This window comes from Sander vitreus, chromosome 5, assembly GCF_031162955.1.
Source record: "Sander vitreus isolate 19-12246 chromosome 5, sanVit1, whole genome shotgun sequence".
Lineage (NCBI taxonomy): Eukaryota > Metazoa > Chordata > Actinopteri > Perciformes > Percidae > Sander > Sander vitreus.
The window spans coordinates 19,093,446-19,109,217 of record NC_135859.1 but is presented as its reverse complement, the minus strand read 5'-3'; the positions used below and the strand labels follow the sequence as shown (position 1 = coordinate 19,109,217).

Below are 15,772 nucleotides of genomic sequence, written 5' to 3'. Positions count from 1 at the left end.
TCACTTATTGGAAATACACCTCTCTCTATCAACAGAGGGCCCCACTGTAGACCCTCCTGAAGACAGAGTCGCTGTAAGTCACTTACTGTTGACCTTCTTTGCTGATTGCTTCAGTCAGTTGTTGACTGTTTGTGCCTGTTTTTTTGTTGGTTTATTTGTGTTGGATTTTTTCATGTTAGAAGTAAATGAATGAACTCACCATGATACAAAGATACAGCAGTACTTTGGAAAATCTGCCTGGTCTATACCTTCTGGTGTGGTGTGTATATTGTGTCTCTTCAGTACGGGAGGTTTAAAACTCATTGTTTTCTCATTGTGCAGGTGTACGTGGTGGTGGGCATTGCTGCTGTCGCCTTCACTGGTTTCCTTCTAATGTTGGTTATTCTCAAGTTTGGAGGAAACTCCAAGTTTGGCATCAAAGGTAAGACTCTATCTGCACTGGTGATTTCCATTATGTGGGAGAGGATAAACAACACAGAATAAATTAAAAACAAATGATGGTGATTTGTTGTTTGTGGATGTCTAGATCAATGATTTGAGCTATCAAGTGTAACATGGATGGCTTCATGGATACATCAAAAACACATTTCAAAATATTTGCCCCAAAATACCAAAAACTAAAATAGAACCTGATATCACTTCCACATTGACTTGTATTTCACGCAGGTTAGCAGGAGACAACTAAATCTAATTTGTTAATTTTAGTAAAAAATTAGTCACATTTTTGAGGCGGTGCATGCCAGCTGTGCCATAGCCTTGGAGCCCATGTATGTAACTCCTTAACACATAAGTATACATCCAGCTTCAGCCTCACACTTCAACACATTACAGGGGACATATTGGAAATTTTCCTTGCAGTGGTTATTTCAGATCAAAAGGTGATAATATAGGGCCTAAATCCAAGATAGCATAGCTTCATGTTTGTATGATGTTCGGATGAAAAAAAGAAAAAAAGAATTTATGGGGCTTGGGATTTGTTCGTGGTTGCACACTAGCTCTCATTTAATATGCAAACCATAATGTGTTCATGAATCCATCCAGTTCAGGTGGGATCAGCTGCTGTTTGAAGCAGGTTCACCGGGTCTTAGTGCTGCTGGGAAAATAACATGCATGTCGACTAAACTGAGCTCCGGTAGGATCCGTCATGTTGATGTGAAACTACTGTGGTAGCCATTGTTAAAGCATTATTTTGCCACCCAGTTTTCAAAAAGCATTTTCAGAATGATGTGTGACTTCTGCAATGGCTACAAGTGTAACTAATCTATTTTCTCTTATTTATCATACTGACTTACTAGAACTGATTTTACTCTGTTTTGCTCACTTTGACGCTTGGCTGATATTTCTTTGTATACTAACCGCTGAACAACACCTCCATCAGTCCTTCCTTTTAGACATACAGTACATAATGATAGTAATGCTGTTTTCCAAATGTAAATATGTTCAATGCATCTGCAGCTAAAGAGCTATAAGCAGACAGACGCTCATCTTTTATTTCCACTGGCGTATTCTTTGTTGTAAAAGTGATTCAAGTTGAGAAGATTTAGCTTTGTGAAAATCCCAAAATACATTAGCTTGATGTATTTTGTGCGTTTCATTCAGTTGACTTTAGTTTAGTTCAGTTTGGTGGAAAAAGCATAATGCATTCACGAGAAGCAACCCAAGAATTCAACACTCTGAGGAAGTCAATTTGTGCTGTTTAAAGATACAGTTGTTTTAGGAATAAATAACTTTTTATTTATATATTAGCATTTGATGCAGTGAAAGTCCACATTTGACATTCAAATGAACAAACCAAAAAGTGAATGCAAATGTAGAGATGGACATAATAAATGTGTGTACCTGTGTGTGTGACTCTCAGTTGTACTGTTTGGCAGTGACTGATTTATGGCACCCCAGAGAGGAGGGGTGCAAGACAGATGGAGCAGCTAGCATATACAGTACATTGTGTGTGTGTGTGTGTGTGTGTGTGTGTGTGTGTGTGTGTGTGTGTGTGTGTGTGTGTGTGTGTGTGTGTGTGTGTGTGTGTGTGTGTGTGTGTGCTTGTATTTATGGTCTTGTGTGTGGTTTCTTCTTTCTCCAGTAGAGGTGAATGAGGTTGCTCTAAAGAAGATGATCTCTCTAATGCCTCTTAGGAGCCCCTATATATCAGTATTTGTGAGCATGCTTCCATTCATGTGTAGGATGTTAGGTCACATTACCGTTTTGCCCTTCTGATTGCTCCCCTTGAGTCTTCACCCTTCCCTCTTTCCACTGCCGACTTCCTCTCCCCATGTGGCCCCGTTCTCATGCTCCACATGCACCCAGATGTATGTGCCCTGCAGCATGTTGACATTGAGTGTGTGGAGAGAGAGATAGTGGTGTCAGTATGAAGAGCAGAGTCAGACACAGAGTTGAAGAGCTATGAGTAATCTAGGGCTGGGCGATATGGAGGAAAGCAAATATCACTATATTCTTGACCAAATACCTCAATGTCGACGATATTGTAGGTTTGACAATTGGTGCTTTAACAAAATGTTATTTACATAATGAGATTTTTAATAAATAATCAGAAATGTCGATTTAATAACTGGTAGAGTCGGTTAACAGTCGGTTAAGTTCAGAAAATGACATCACTTTACTGTAATGCAGCCTTTAAAACCAGGAAAAGAACACTTATATTATATCCATATATAGCCATATACGATATTACAATATCCAAACTATCTAGTCTCATATCACGATATCAATATAATATCGATACAATATATTGCCCAGCCCTAGAGTAATTCACAGCAACAGTTGTGCCCGCATTTGTTTGAAACCTCCACATGCTTCCTATACCGGACCACTGACCGTTCATCTCAGCAACAGAAATATAACCGCAGATGGCATCACACTATCAGCGCTAATCGAAAACAAACTGCACTTTTTCATGGCATCATGGTTTTCCGAATCATAAACACGATTTACATACATACCCCCACATGGACACAGTTAGCGCTGACGATAATGATGAACTTGTGATCACAAAGTGTGAAGAGAGCATGTCAGGCCTTGTACCATATTGAACAGCTGTGCATGAGAAAAGCACAACTTGCTTCGCTGACTCTGGATGAATCGCTGCCCGTCTCTTTCTGGCAGTTAAAAGCTGTGGCTGGTTTACATTATTTATATTGACTGCATTATTGTGCTCCTCTCTCATCAATAACACATAGGCAACATTTGGTACAGGTTGCTTCTCACAATCTCCTTGCTGTATCTTGACACTCACAGGATTGATATTTTATATACTGCATATACAATAGTTGTGTGTGTTCTTGTGTTGGCAGATGTAAGATTATCCACATGGGTGGTGATTGTGTTGAAAGAGTGAATGCAGATTTAGCGTAGCTGAAATACTGGAAATCTTGTTTGTCTTTGCTTTTGTTAAACTTGAAACATTGGATTTTTTGGCCACTTACACAACAAGCTGTACACACAACACCTTACAAAGTCATTGCGAACATGTTAGAAAACCTCCTTTTAAATCTGTTTTGGTCTCCACCAACTCCAGAGGGAAACATCTGGCTTGTTAGGTGCTAAAATCTCCACTATGTTCATCAGCTAGTGTCTAACTTTGCCTATACGACAGAAAACAGCTGCTGCAGCTGGAAATAACACTGAGGAGAGCAGTGAGAATCAACCAAAACAGTAAAGAGAAACTTGAGCTTGAATAAAGCACAGCCAATATGACCAGAAACCACAGAATTGATAAGCTGCTTAAAAGTAAAAAGGTATTAAAGTATTTGGATTTAAACCGGAGAGACTTAAATTGACTGAGACTGAAATTGCACTCATACTGTATAGTGGGCAGAATCGTTTAAAATACAACTTGAACAAATTAGGCTAAAACTATTTAATCAATACAACCTTCCATTTAGGAGGCAACGTGATATCAGGACTTCACGTAAACATACACACCCACTTTCTTAAGCCAAGTGGTGTTATCTGCATGCATTTTGAGTGTCGTATACAGCAGATGGGTTGGGTGGTCCTGTGTTTTACCCATCCTCCACCCCGACCAACCTCCCTACGCAGATTTTCGCCCTTTCATTCTACTCGCTACGGCGTAAATTGACATGCAATCGCAAGGTAATAGAGGCCAAACGGCGTTGATAAACACGCTAAAAAGCGAATATGCGTCTTGATAACATGCCAATAATGGCATAAGAAATGGCGTGTCATACATACGCCACTTCATGAGATCAGTCTGAAGGGGGAAGCATTTACACCGCCTGAGTGTGGGCCCAAAATACCACACCAAGGCTGCAAACCTAACAAAAATTTGGAGTTGTATCCTGGATGAGTCCCCTTTGCCACAAATTGGCTCAAAAGGAAGGTCATCTTGTGAAGTTCAAGTGCCAGCATCTGTTATTTACACTTAAGTTCATGGATGAGAGAAATATGTTAGTTACGTTTCATATATTTAGGAAGTCTTTTTGAAAGAGATTTAGAGAAACAGAAAGAGTAATAGCAGGCTGGCTTTAATAGGCCTGTTGAAAGCCTGACCGAATTCACAATATTACACATAGCAACCCTTTCCAATCTGACTGCTTACTCCTGGATAAGAAAGCATATCGGACAGTGCAGGCAGAGAGGGAAGGATGCACTTTAGCAGCATCTATACATGTTTGTGCCCTCGAAGCACCTGTAGGGAGGAAAGCGTCAACATAAACCTGAGTTCTCATGCAGGAACAAGACGGAAATGTCAAGACAGGAAAAAAAGAGATTGAAAATGAAAAAGTAAACGTAAAGTGGAGAAAGTGAAAGACCGACATAGAGGAAGAAAGAGCGAATGCTAACGTTGACATTTGACAAGAGAGTGAGAAAAAGCAGATAGAAAGCCAGCGAGGAAGTGAGAGAGAGAAAGAGATAGAAAGAAAGTATAGAGGAGAAAAAATATGGAGGAAGAAGAGCTAGAAAGCAGATGTTAAAAACTGAGATAGAGCAAGGCTAAAAGGAAAAGAAAAAACAGAGAGGAAGAGAGAGATGGAGGTAGAGAGTCCTCTCTTGTCCACTTATCAATGATTCATCATTAGTGCAGGTTTCAGTTTTCTCCTTGTTTGGTGGAGTTACACGCCTCCATCTCTTCCTCTCTCTCTCTCCCTTCTGCACACACAGCTTCTCACTGCTGATCGATATGACACCCTCAAGGTCAGCAAAACGTCATTCTGGGCCAAACAGAGCATGCTCAGCGAACCCACCACCACCTCCTCCTCACCCTCTTCCTTTTCTTCTTCCTCTCCCTGCAGAAAAGCAGCTTTTGCCTCCAGCTCTTGAGGTGTTTGACGAAAGCAGCTCACCCACAAAACTTTTGCAAAGGAAGCAAAAACTGAATGAGTTAAACAACAAAGTGAAGAGGCTGAAAAAAGCTATGATTCTGTATTTAGACTAGAGCCGAGTATCGAACCTCAACACTTTTAAACATATTTAAAATATCCCGAATATGGGCGACCTTGTAAATTTGGTGCCAGAGTCTGCTCATTAGTGATGAGCAGTGGCGCCGTGATATCAAAGTCCCTCCGATACACCTGCCTGACCAATTGCGAGTCAATCGCAGCTGTTGATCATAGGTTTCACCCCATTTTTATAGCATCAAATAACTAATAAAAAACTTATCTGAAATCTAAACACTTGAACAACCATTAGCTTGATAAGAACTACCTAAAATGACAGAAACCATCTTTGGGAAACATTTATTTGAGGTCTACATCGCTGAGGCTGAAGAGAATGTTGTTAGCTTTTTGCAGGAATGCTTGTACAAAATTCCATGTCAATCCATCCAATAGCTGTCAACATGTTTTAATAAAAAACAGTGATGCCGATCACCAAAGTCAGTAAGATTCATCGAGTGGGAATCATGAATGTTTGTACAACATTTCATGGCAGTCCATCTTATAGTCGTCAATATTTCAGCCTAGACCAAAGTGTTGGGCCAACAGACATATCTAAGGTGGGAGGATTAAGTCAACTGCACCTAGACAGTGGAATAATAATATAAAACAGAGAATGATACAAATACAATGTAATACTTAAATTTTTTAAATTAAAAACAAGAAAAACTAGACCCTGTGAACCCATGCCATGCCTCCTGTTCACTACATGCTAGAATAGGCACAAGTCCCACGTGACTCTCCGGGTATAGAACATAAACAATGGCCCTGGCTCTTTTGGTGTTTATTATTTCACTTGGTGTCCTGGATCATGTTTTTTAAGGAACAGATTTGTTTGTTTGCAGATTTTAGTGTTGGGGGGGAAGAAAAGACTAAATGCCTATGGCAAATCCTAAGGGCAGTGATAGTTTGAAGTGCTCTGAAAATGGAAAGTGCTCTTTTCCAAAGTGAAACGTTGCCTGAAGACCTTGTCTGTGAGCTTGCCTGACTACAGCTTTTCTTTTTCTGCACATTGCACTTTATAAGTGATCGTTTTTAGTGCTTTTTCACATTTATTTTTGGTCTGTTCTCATCAAAAACTAATTACGCTTTTACTATAATGTCAAGACCCAGGTGCACTTTTTGCTATTAAAGGACAATTCCGGTGCAAAACAAACCTAGGGGTTATTAACAGATGTGTACCCACTCTGTCGCTCTCTTGGACATGTTTTCATGCTAATCTAATGTGTTTGTAGCTTGAAAGACGCTAGCGCGGACCGCTAATTAGCTTACAACGCTAGTATTTGGGGCACAGGGAAAGTAAAAACAAATCGCTATTTTGTACCACTAAAAAAGGCTCAAAATATCACCAAACCTCAACGGTAGCATAATGAGTGTCCCTAAATGTTAACCGAAGCATTGAGAACTTTGTAAGTGTACAGACAGTTTATTGAAAAGATACATTATAACGACACTCACGTTCATGTTTACATGCCGCAAACTAAAATCAAAAACAATTTGCTCAATATATCTGAAATAATCGCACTCTGCATAACTTGTCTAGTGTTGGCACCCCTTCATTCCTCCATCCTCTTAAAATAATCTGTCTGGCTATTATTAAATTATTGTGGACCCAGCTTCTTATGTGCTTATTCATCCTGCCCAGGTTTGACCCATCTCCCAGAACAAATAATCTTGGGCTGAATGGAACCTGGGTCCCTGCAATCTGACATACTGTAGGTTTTCATGTATCCTGGTCCCAAATTCCTGGACCTTATCACAGGACCATAGGACATGTCTTTCATTTCCAACAATTTGTTTGTGTGTCTTTCAGACCAATTCTAAACAATCTGGATGGATTCCAATAGAAGCAATGCATAATCTTGAACTGAATGAGGCGCACCCTCACATCACGTGTCATAGTTTTAATATTACTATCTATGGTTCTTTAAAGTGTCTCAAATGTGCAACACTTGCCAAATATATTTAACAGGCACCATAGAAATGTTTCAATCCCCCCCAAAAATGTTAACAATGAACAAAATGTAAAATATCAAAAAAATTCTGAGGGTAGAAAAAGTCACATATCTACTTATTGTTTAAATGTATAAAATGTTACAGAGAGCCAGAGAACGAGGGAGAGCGAGCGAGAGCGAGCGAGCGAGAGAGAGCGAGAGAGAGCGAGCGAGCGAGAGAGAGAGAGAGAGAGAGAGAGAGAGAGAGAGAGAGAGAGAGAGCACACGCGCAGCGGTGGTCAAACGAACTAGCGAGTGAATAAAGAGATGAGCGCTGTTAGTGAGAACAAATCAGTGAATCAGAGGAATACAACTTTGATTGTTTCACAACGGTTACGTTCTAAAGCACAAACACACACACACACACACACACACACACACACACACACACACACACACACATATACACACACACCTCCACAAGAAGGTGCCGCATTGCCTACATTTTGTGTGAACACAGAGCTTCATCCGGTCTGTGTGTGGGTCGATGACGTGTGAAGTGACAAAGCAGTGGTTGGGAATAAGAACGGGCTACACAACCTGCACACTGTTATTGGCTGGGGGGTACAGACCCTCATCAGGGCTCAAAGGCTCTCTGCTGACGCCCATCTTTGTCAGGCGAGTCCATTGTGTACATAATTTCCTGTCTTGTATTGGTCAGCCTGACCCTTACAGAGTAGTAAAAAATGAGATAGTTGAAACTGGGAGTGCATTGTGGGAACAGAACATTTTATATACAATATGTGAAAGGCACAGATGAAAATTATTACAGAGCAACTGAGTAGTTATAATTTGTTTCCATTTTGAAATATGAAGGCTTTTTAAATTTGATTATTCTCCACTTCAAAATGGAAGCACTTTGAAATGTTCAGTGTGACCTTGTTTGATTTTCCCACTGACAACCCCCATGCATATCAGAGAACATAAATGGACTTTAAATGGTCATATAAGAAAACTAGGGGGTTGTGAAGCTTACTCGGCACACACACTAACTACATATGTATCTACATATTTAGGACATTACAGATACTGTCTGGGATGTGAGGTTTTCTGGCGGCAGCTGTAATTTATTAATGGAAATCATTTCCCTTTAATGTTATTTTCAGATGGCTGAGCACAGAGCAAACTAGAAAGAATGATTTTGACTGCCATGTAATTGCCACATAAACATTAACATAATTTGCCAGAAAAAGAGCTCATATTTAATTGTTGGAAAGTATTTTTAAAAAACATCATATGGCTGTTGCTCAAGTGTATCCTGATATTCTCTTGGCAGTACTCGCCACTGTTTCCTCTAAACACCACTTAACTCAGCCATCCACCAAACCAAGAAAAGGATTTAATCTGTGAGAAGAGAAAAAAATAATTAAAAAAACATTTGTAATAAAATGTTCTCTTAAACACAAACAGGTTCTGCCAATGTTTATATAGAGGCCATCGGTTAGCACATGTCTCATGTCTTGGCTATACGGTCCCAAGTCACGTGCAAGTCCTAAACTTTGTGTTTCACATCCTAAACAAATGTAATGCCATTTTGAATTTTCTACTTTCTACATTTTATAACATTTAAAATAAAAAATGATGATCAGGTTCGCCTTGGAGTTTGACAGAATGTTATCAAATGTGAATCTAGTTTTGAATCCCATATTGAATCTATTTGTCTTCAGCTTTTAACATTTGCAACAAAAGTTAAGAATAATAAAAAAAAATGCAAATATAGGATAGCGCTACAACCAAGCAGAGCAACGTTAGTTGATAGATTGCTGGATGCGGCAAAACTCTGAACACATCTTCCTTTTTTAAGAATGACTTCAGTGCCGTTCTTTGTTCTTTTCTCAAAGAAAAGCTTAACTCCAAGTCTCCAGAATCGCGGCCAAAGCTGATTCGAAAGGCCGCTGTTCGCCAGCAGCAGCAGCCATCGTCTTTGTTTTCAAGTAGCAGGGAATTGGAACCGTTGTAACTCTGCCGTCCTTATGTTAAGCCCGCCCACCGACTCTATACACGATGTGATTGGCCTGATTTGGCTTTTCCAGCTTGCAAGCCAACGGAGAGTTGCTAGAGCCCCTGGCTGCAAATTACATTTGCTGCCGATAGGGTGCGCCTAGATTTCTAGGCTATGAGATCCATACTTTTTCTTGCTGAAAAGGCCGAAACACTGCACCTTTGTGGGGCAGCACATTGTGTGGTCACAACCCGCAGATTAACCTGAAAATGAGAAGAGCTGATAATTTTGTATAAATAATAAGAATGTGCAAAGTAACTAGTAACTAAAGCTTTAGTTTAGTGCAGTAAAAGTTCAATATTTCCCTTTGAAATGTAGTAGAGTAGAAGTATAAAGTAAGATCAAATAGAGATATTCAAGTAAGGTACAAGTACATCAATACTGTACTTAAGTAAAGTTCTTGGGTAAAGTAAGTTACTTTTTCACCACTCCATCAAGGCTGCTATCAGATTCATAAAACATCTGTTGTCAGGAAAATTAAGAGTTGATTCCCTGCTGATTTTTTACTTTTTGGGCTTGTGGAGGATATCAAGTAATTTCAAGTCAAAAGTTAGTAAGTAAAGTTTATTTGTATAGCACTTATCACAGACAGAGTCACAAAGTGCTTCACAGGCAAAATAAATGCATACATTAAAACAGATCAATAGTCATAAAAAGCACAATAAATCGTAGTAAAACACAAAAGCATGTGGCTAAATGAACACCTGACTTAAAAGATGCGTCTTTAGCTGTTTGTTTTTAAGATTTCAACAGATGAAGTCACTCTTAAAACATGTGGCAACGTGTTCCACAGTCTAGGAGTGAATGTTTCAAAATCTCTGTCACCTCTTGTTTTCAGCTTAGTACGAGGCCAGTAAGCCCTGATCTCAAAGATCTGCTGACAACATAAGGGTGCAACAGATCACGTATGTAAGCCTGTGCCTGACCATTGATGGCTCTGTAGGTAATTACAAGAATCTTGAACTGGATCCTGAATTTAACCGGTAGCCAGTGCAAAGAGGCCAAGATGGGGGTGAGTGAAGTCATTGGTGTTAAAATCAAAGATGAGTACTCTGTTTTAAGTCTAAAGTCATCCGACCAGAGACCAAGTCGGATGAGAACACACCTAATTGTGTATGCAGACATTTATGCTGTGTTTACATGTACATCATGTCAGTGTGATATTTTTTCCCTCAGACAGTATGACGTGTTGTTTTTCAAGGTCCTTCTGGTCGCTCAGTAAATGTCACTGCTGCCAGAGAGTGTGTACATTCTGCATCAATGTGGCTTTTTCTTGGCAGTACACTGAATGTCTGTATGATAGGTTCTATGTTAATGAGGCTTTAGATATCGATTAACACCTAGTCCTGCTGCACTCAGGCAGATACTAAAGCAACCAAGAGACAGACACACACACACACACACACACACACACACACACACACACACACACACACACACACACACACACACACACACACACACACACACACACACACACACACACACACACACACGTCCCAAGTCCCCAGTTTTCAAAGATGCATGCCAAAAGCATTTACTGTGTCTGGTTGCTTTAGCGTTGTATATTTGAAGAACATTTTCTGCACAGCAGGGAAGGAGATAAACAAGAGGGGGAGAGAGAGAAAAAGCAGCAGTACTGACTACTGAGCGATTGGGAGCAGCACTATAATGGATAGAGGTTTATTGATTGATCAATTGATTGTTTGCACGTCGAGACTGAGCCAGGATGCCTCAGTCTTCTTGGCCCTGCCTTACCATCACTGCCTAATGCTAAGTTCAACAGCTCTGGTCTACAGTGTGTGTGTGTGTGTGTGTGTGTGTGTGTGTGTGTGTGTGTGTGTGTGTGTGTGTGTGTGTGTGTGTGTGTGTGTGTGTGTGTGTGTGTGGGTAATGGGCGGTGGATGTGTGAAGGATGGAGAGAGAATAAAAAACTAAAAATGGATGCATGAGAAAGAGGGGAAAAAATGTGAAGAAGTCCTCTGTGTATACGTGTGTGTGTGTGTGTGTGTGTGTGTGTGTGTGTGTGTGTGTGTTTTTGTGTCAGTCCGAGTCCTTTTTTTCCATCCTCGTAGACAAGTACATAGACACACATACTGTCTTATTCCTCAGAGCAACCAAATCTTTTTTATTCTACAGTACATGTGCTGAAAGCTCCAGAGAAACATCAAACCAGTTAAAGTTATTTATTACTGGTTCTTAAAGTCCAGTCCGTACTCACAACCAAACCAGAAGCAGTACAAAGCTGCCACAGTACACAGCATTATGCCTAAGACAAATTCCCCTTTGGGGAGAATAAAGTGTATTCTATTCTACTTTTGATTTTATTAGGATCCCCATTAGCTGATGCAGAACATCAGCTACTCTTCCTGGGGTCCAAATGAGTGATGACTATCGATAACAATAATTATAGAATTAGTTCAAACGCTGTTAAATTAGACAATTATTCAGTCCTAAAGATAACAAAGAGTCAGCCATTCTTGCACTTTACAATAATGGCTACTTTTATACTGTATATGGGTGTGATTGTTTGTTCTCTTGCATATCTGTTTATTTATTTACTTTTATTGTTGACTTACAAAAAAACAAATCTAAAAGTCTAAAGTAGAATTCACATTAAAGATTAAAGATGATGTATTAGAGACCGTATTAAATATCTTATGACGTTTTAGCGAAGTATCTAAGTGGCAGGATTACTTTAAGGTGATTATCTTTTCATCATGTTTGATGTTGAAAGTCTCTACGCTAGTATTCCTTAACCATGGGCTTATTGGCAATTGTTCATTTCCTTAATGGAAAGCAGATAGATCAGAAGTCCACCAAATAGACATTAACTGAGTCTGAGTGAATGTGTCCCCAACTAATCAAATTCAAAAATGAATTTTACCCCCAAATTGGAGTTATGTCTGTTTGTATATTAGTTTATTTGAGGAAATGTTTGTATATAACCCTGTAGAAAATCTTTCTTAATTAAATCATGAAGTGGTGATATATAAAGCTTGTTTAATTGGACAGCTGATTAATGTCATGAGTTTATAAGAGAATTACGTGTTACATTTCAGTGAAAAGGATTCAAATTTACTACACGTACTGTAAGATAGTGGGACATGATTGTGTGTGATGGAGAAAAAAGAGGAACAAATGAATGGGACAGACAGTGAAAGAACGTGTGAAAAAATAAAAGAAAGCCTTGAATTTCTATGTTTGTTTCTGAGAGAGAACAACCAAGCCATCCTGACACTACAGCTGAACATACTGTACGTTAGTAGCCTCAGAGAGCAGCCAGTTGGATTTATTACTGTGTTTCTAAAGGTCCAGTCCATGGCCCAGTGCCAAGACCTACCATTATGCTGAGCTGTCCATGGGTTTCTTAGCTGACATAAGACAACTGATGAAAAATACGCACAACCAAGCAAGAAGCACGCTGAAGCTGACATACACAGAAAAGCAAACGTATGTCCTAAGAAAATGCTGATTAAACAGATGGTACTCAGAATACAGAAATAATGAGGAGAAATGTGTTTGTATATGTATTTATGTATGTATGTATGTACAGTATGTATGTATGTGTGGCTGCATTGATGAATGTATGTGTGTATTCTTTATTGCTTGAAACTAGTAAGAAAAAAGGCCCATATCAGTTGTATCACACAAATGGACTTAAACTATTAAAATAGTTCCAGAAACTAACTATTAAAATAGTTCCAGCCCAAGGAAATACATTTTTAATAGCTTGTTTTGAAGGATATTCAGAAAACCAGCAAATATTCACAGTAGAGATGCTGGAAACAGAGTATATTTGGCATTTTTACTTAAAAAGATCATTTTTAATAAATGATAAATAACTCAATAATTTTTTAATCATAGATAACGATCATTCAATTATGAAAATAGTTGCCAATTAATTAACATATCGTTTCAGCTCTAATGCATATGAATATAAGAAAATAATGATGGTTTGTGTTATTCTCACAGCTGTAACGTCGTCTCCTGAAGCCAGTGAGTTACATTGAAAACGCCGGACTACAATGTTGAGATGCAAGATTGTACCTCAGTTCTGTCAAAAACCTGATCATTGTTGTCCAACATGTGTGAGACATGATAAGTGAAGAAAAAGTGAAAACAGACTAATACTTAGACAACAAGGTGCTGAAAGGATGTTTGTTAAGTGCAAAGCAGATGTTTGTTAAAGTAAGGTTGCATGTCGACACTTTCCTGTGTGAGGACAGCATATATCTTTGAGGAATAGTCTGTAGTTTCTTGTAGTGCATGAAGCCTTGTGGTGTGTGTGTGTGTGTGTGTTTGTGTGTGTAGTTGTCAGAAGGATGACATGGACGACTTCTGTTGCCCATTGCATGATGTTGCCATGGCAACCTGCGTCATTGCCAACCTGTGCTGCTTTAAAACTTAATCATTATCCCTAGCTGAGTCTGGTAGAGGAGTGAATCACTACCTTCACACACACACACACACACACACACACACACACACACACACACACACACACACACACACACACACGCAACCGGAGACATGAAGCGACACCTGGGACAACTAAAGTCAGCAGTCGAGAGACTGAGATGGGAGCAGACAAAAGACGTCAAATCTAAAAGCCTGAGTTCATCACTGCAGCACACTGCTTCAACCTAAGAGATTTTTGCTCCATTTACTGGCTTTGTTTATGAAGTGAGTCATAGGATGAAAACCATTTTTTACTCCTCCTACAAAGTCAACCACTGACAGTGATTGGCAGCCAAACATGACATTGATATGGATTTTTAAGGTTGAAATTGTAACTTTGAGTCTGGGTGGTGTGCTGCTTTGAGATACTGAGCATCAGGAATGTGATACCTGAAGTGCCAAAATGTCTTTCTTTTGAAATATTTAACAGCACCTGCTGGTATAAACAATATAACAGGTGCTGGTCTATAAATAGAAGTATGAAGGAAAAAATGTGTGCACGCTAGGGCTGGGACGATTCATCGACATAGTCGACGTACTCAATTACGTAAATGCTTCGACACAAATAATTTGCATAGAAATCTAAAAAAAACATAGCTGCCTCCAGCAACAGCGCAAGTATGAATTCCTCGCAAGTTCAACAACACGTTGAGAAAAAGGCTTGCACAAGGTTTTCTAAAGTGTGGGAGTATTTTACTATTAATGCCAACAACAACGTGGTAGTCTGTAGACTTTGTAAAATGCATCCCTGAGTCAGGATAACAGCTGCAAAATCACCTTTTTGTCCCTTTCCCTCCCAAGTACAGTTTAGATTCTCTGCCCAAGCCTGAGCCCGAACTTGACCCATGGGCCGGGTCGGGCCGATATTTCCTGCCACTATCCCCGGGCCGGGCCTGTCCCTTGATCAAGCATTTGTGTTTTTTTAATAATTAATTTATTAGCCTAATTGGGTGGGGAGAAAGCTATGCCTCTCCAGCTTCTCCCGTAGACTTGAGTGTGAGGTAAACTGTGCTAAATCTCTCCCCCATCTGTAGCACTGTCTTCGATAATTGTGCAACCAGGCCAGATTGTTTCAGATAGCTCACGAGTCCTTTATAATGTCAGTTATAACGGCCCATGTATTAAAAAATTGTCAGGTTAAATTCGGGCTCGGGCTCATAATTCCAGTTAATGAGTCGGGCTGGCCGGGCTCGGACACAACATGCACGGGTTCAGGTAGGGTCCGGCTTGATTTTTTGTGCCCTATCTAAGCTTTACTCCCAAGCATGTACAATTATCAACATAGTGACACGGAATGTGTTCCCAGTAGTAGCCCAATGGTACGTTAGTCTGTTGATTCGTTTTAATGCCCCGCTATGACTTAACATTAAGCATCATCAAACGCTGTCAGTCGGCAGTGTTATTATTTCGGTTTACCATCATCATGAGTGACCCAATCAATTACAGACTGTTATATTAGACACTCTGCAACTTGCCTTATGTTGGATTTATTTGATACATCTGATTTCATATGTTGCTAAAATTGCACTTTTTTTACTGTAAGATTAAAGGGAGAAGAGCTTGGATGTTAAACAAGAGCTTATTCATTATTTGACCTACTACTGTTAAAAAAAAGCAAATACAGGCTACTCTTTTTGCACTTGCTCTGTTAACTTTAAGTTTTTATTTTTGTATTCCTCCTGAAAGTGACTTTATTTTGTTGTTGGACTGATAGCCTACATCTGGCTTCAGGTTGCACTACAAATTCATTTTACTTGAACAGTGCAGTGTTAAACAATTTAATAGCTAGAGATTTGAACCTTATTGAAATTTGTTTTGTGTAAATTGTTAATAATTGAGCAATGGGAAAATAATTGCTAATTGAAAAATTAATCATTTGACTAATCGAAAAAATAATCGCTAGA

General features: G+C 39.4%; 1 protein-coding gene across 2 annotated transcripts in view; it reads left to right on the top strand.

Moving 5' to 3' along the window:
• The window catches only part of ntrk2a (neurotrophic tyrosine kinase, receptor, type 2a), a 90,540-nt gene that overhangs the window by 21,717 nt on the left and 53,051 nt on the right, over positions 1-15,772 (top strand). For both annotated transcript variants that reach the window (XM_078250856.1, XM_078250855.1), the window contains 2 exons: positions 36-73; positions 322-421. In XM_078250856.1, coding sequence (XP_078106982.1) covers positions 36-73; positions 322-421 — 138 coding nt within the window. The remainder of the gene's footprint in view (positions 1-35; positions 74-321; positions 422-15,772) is intronic.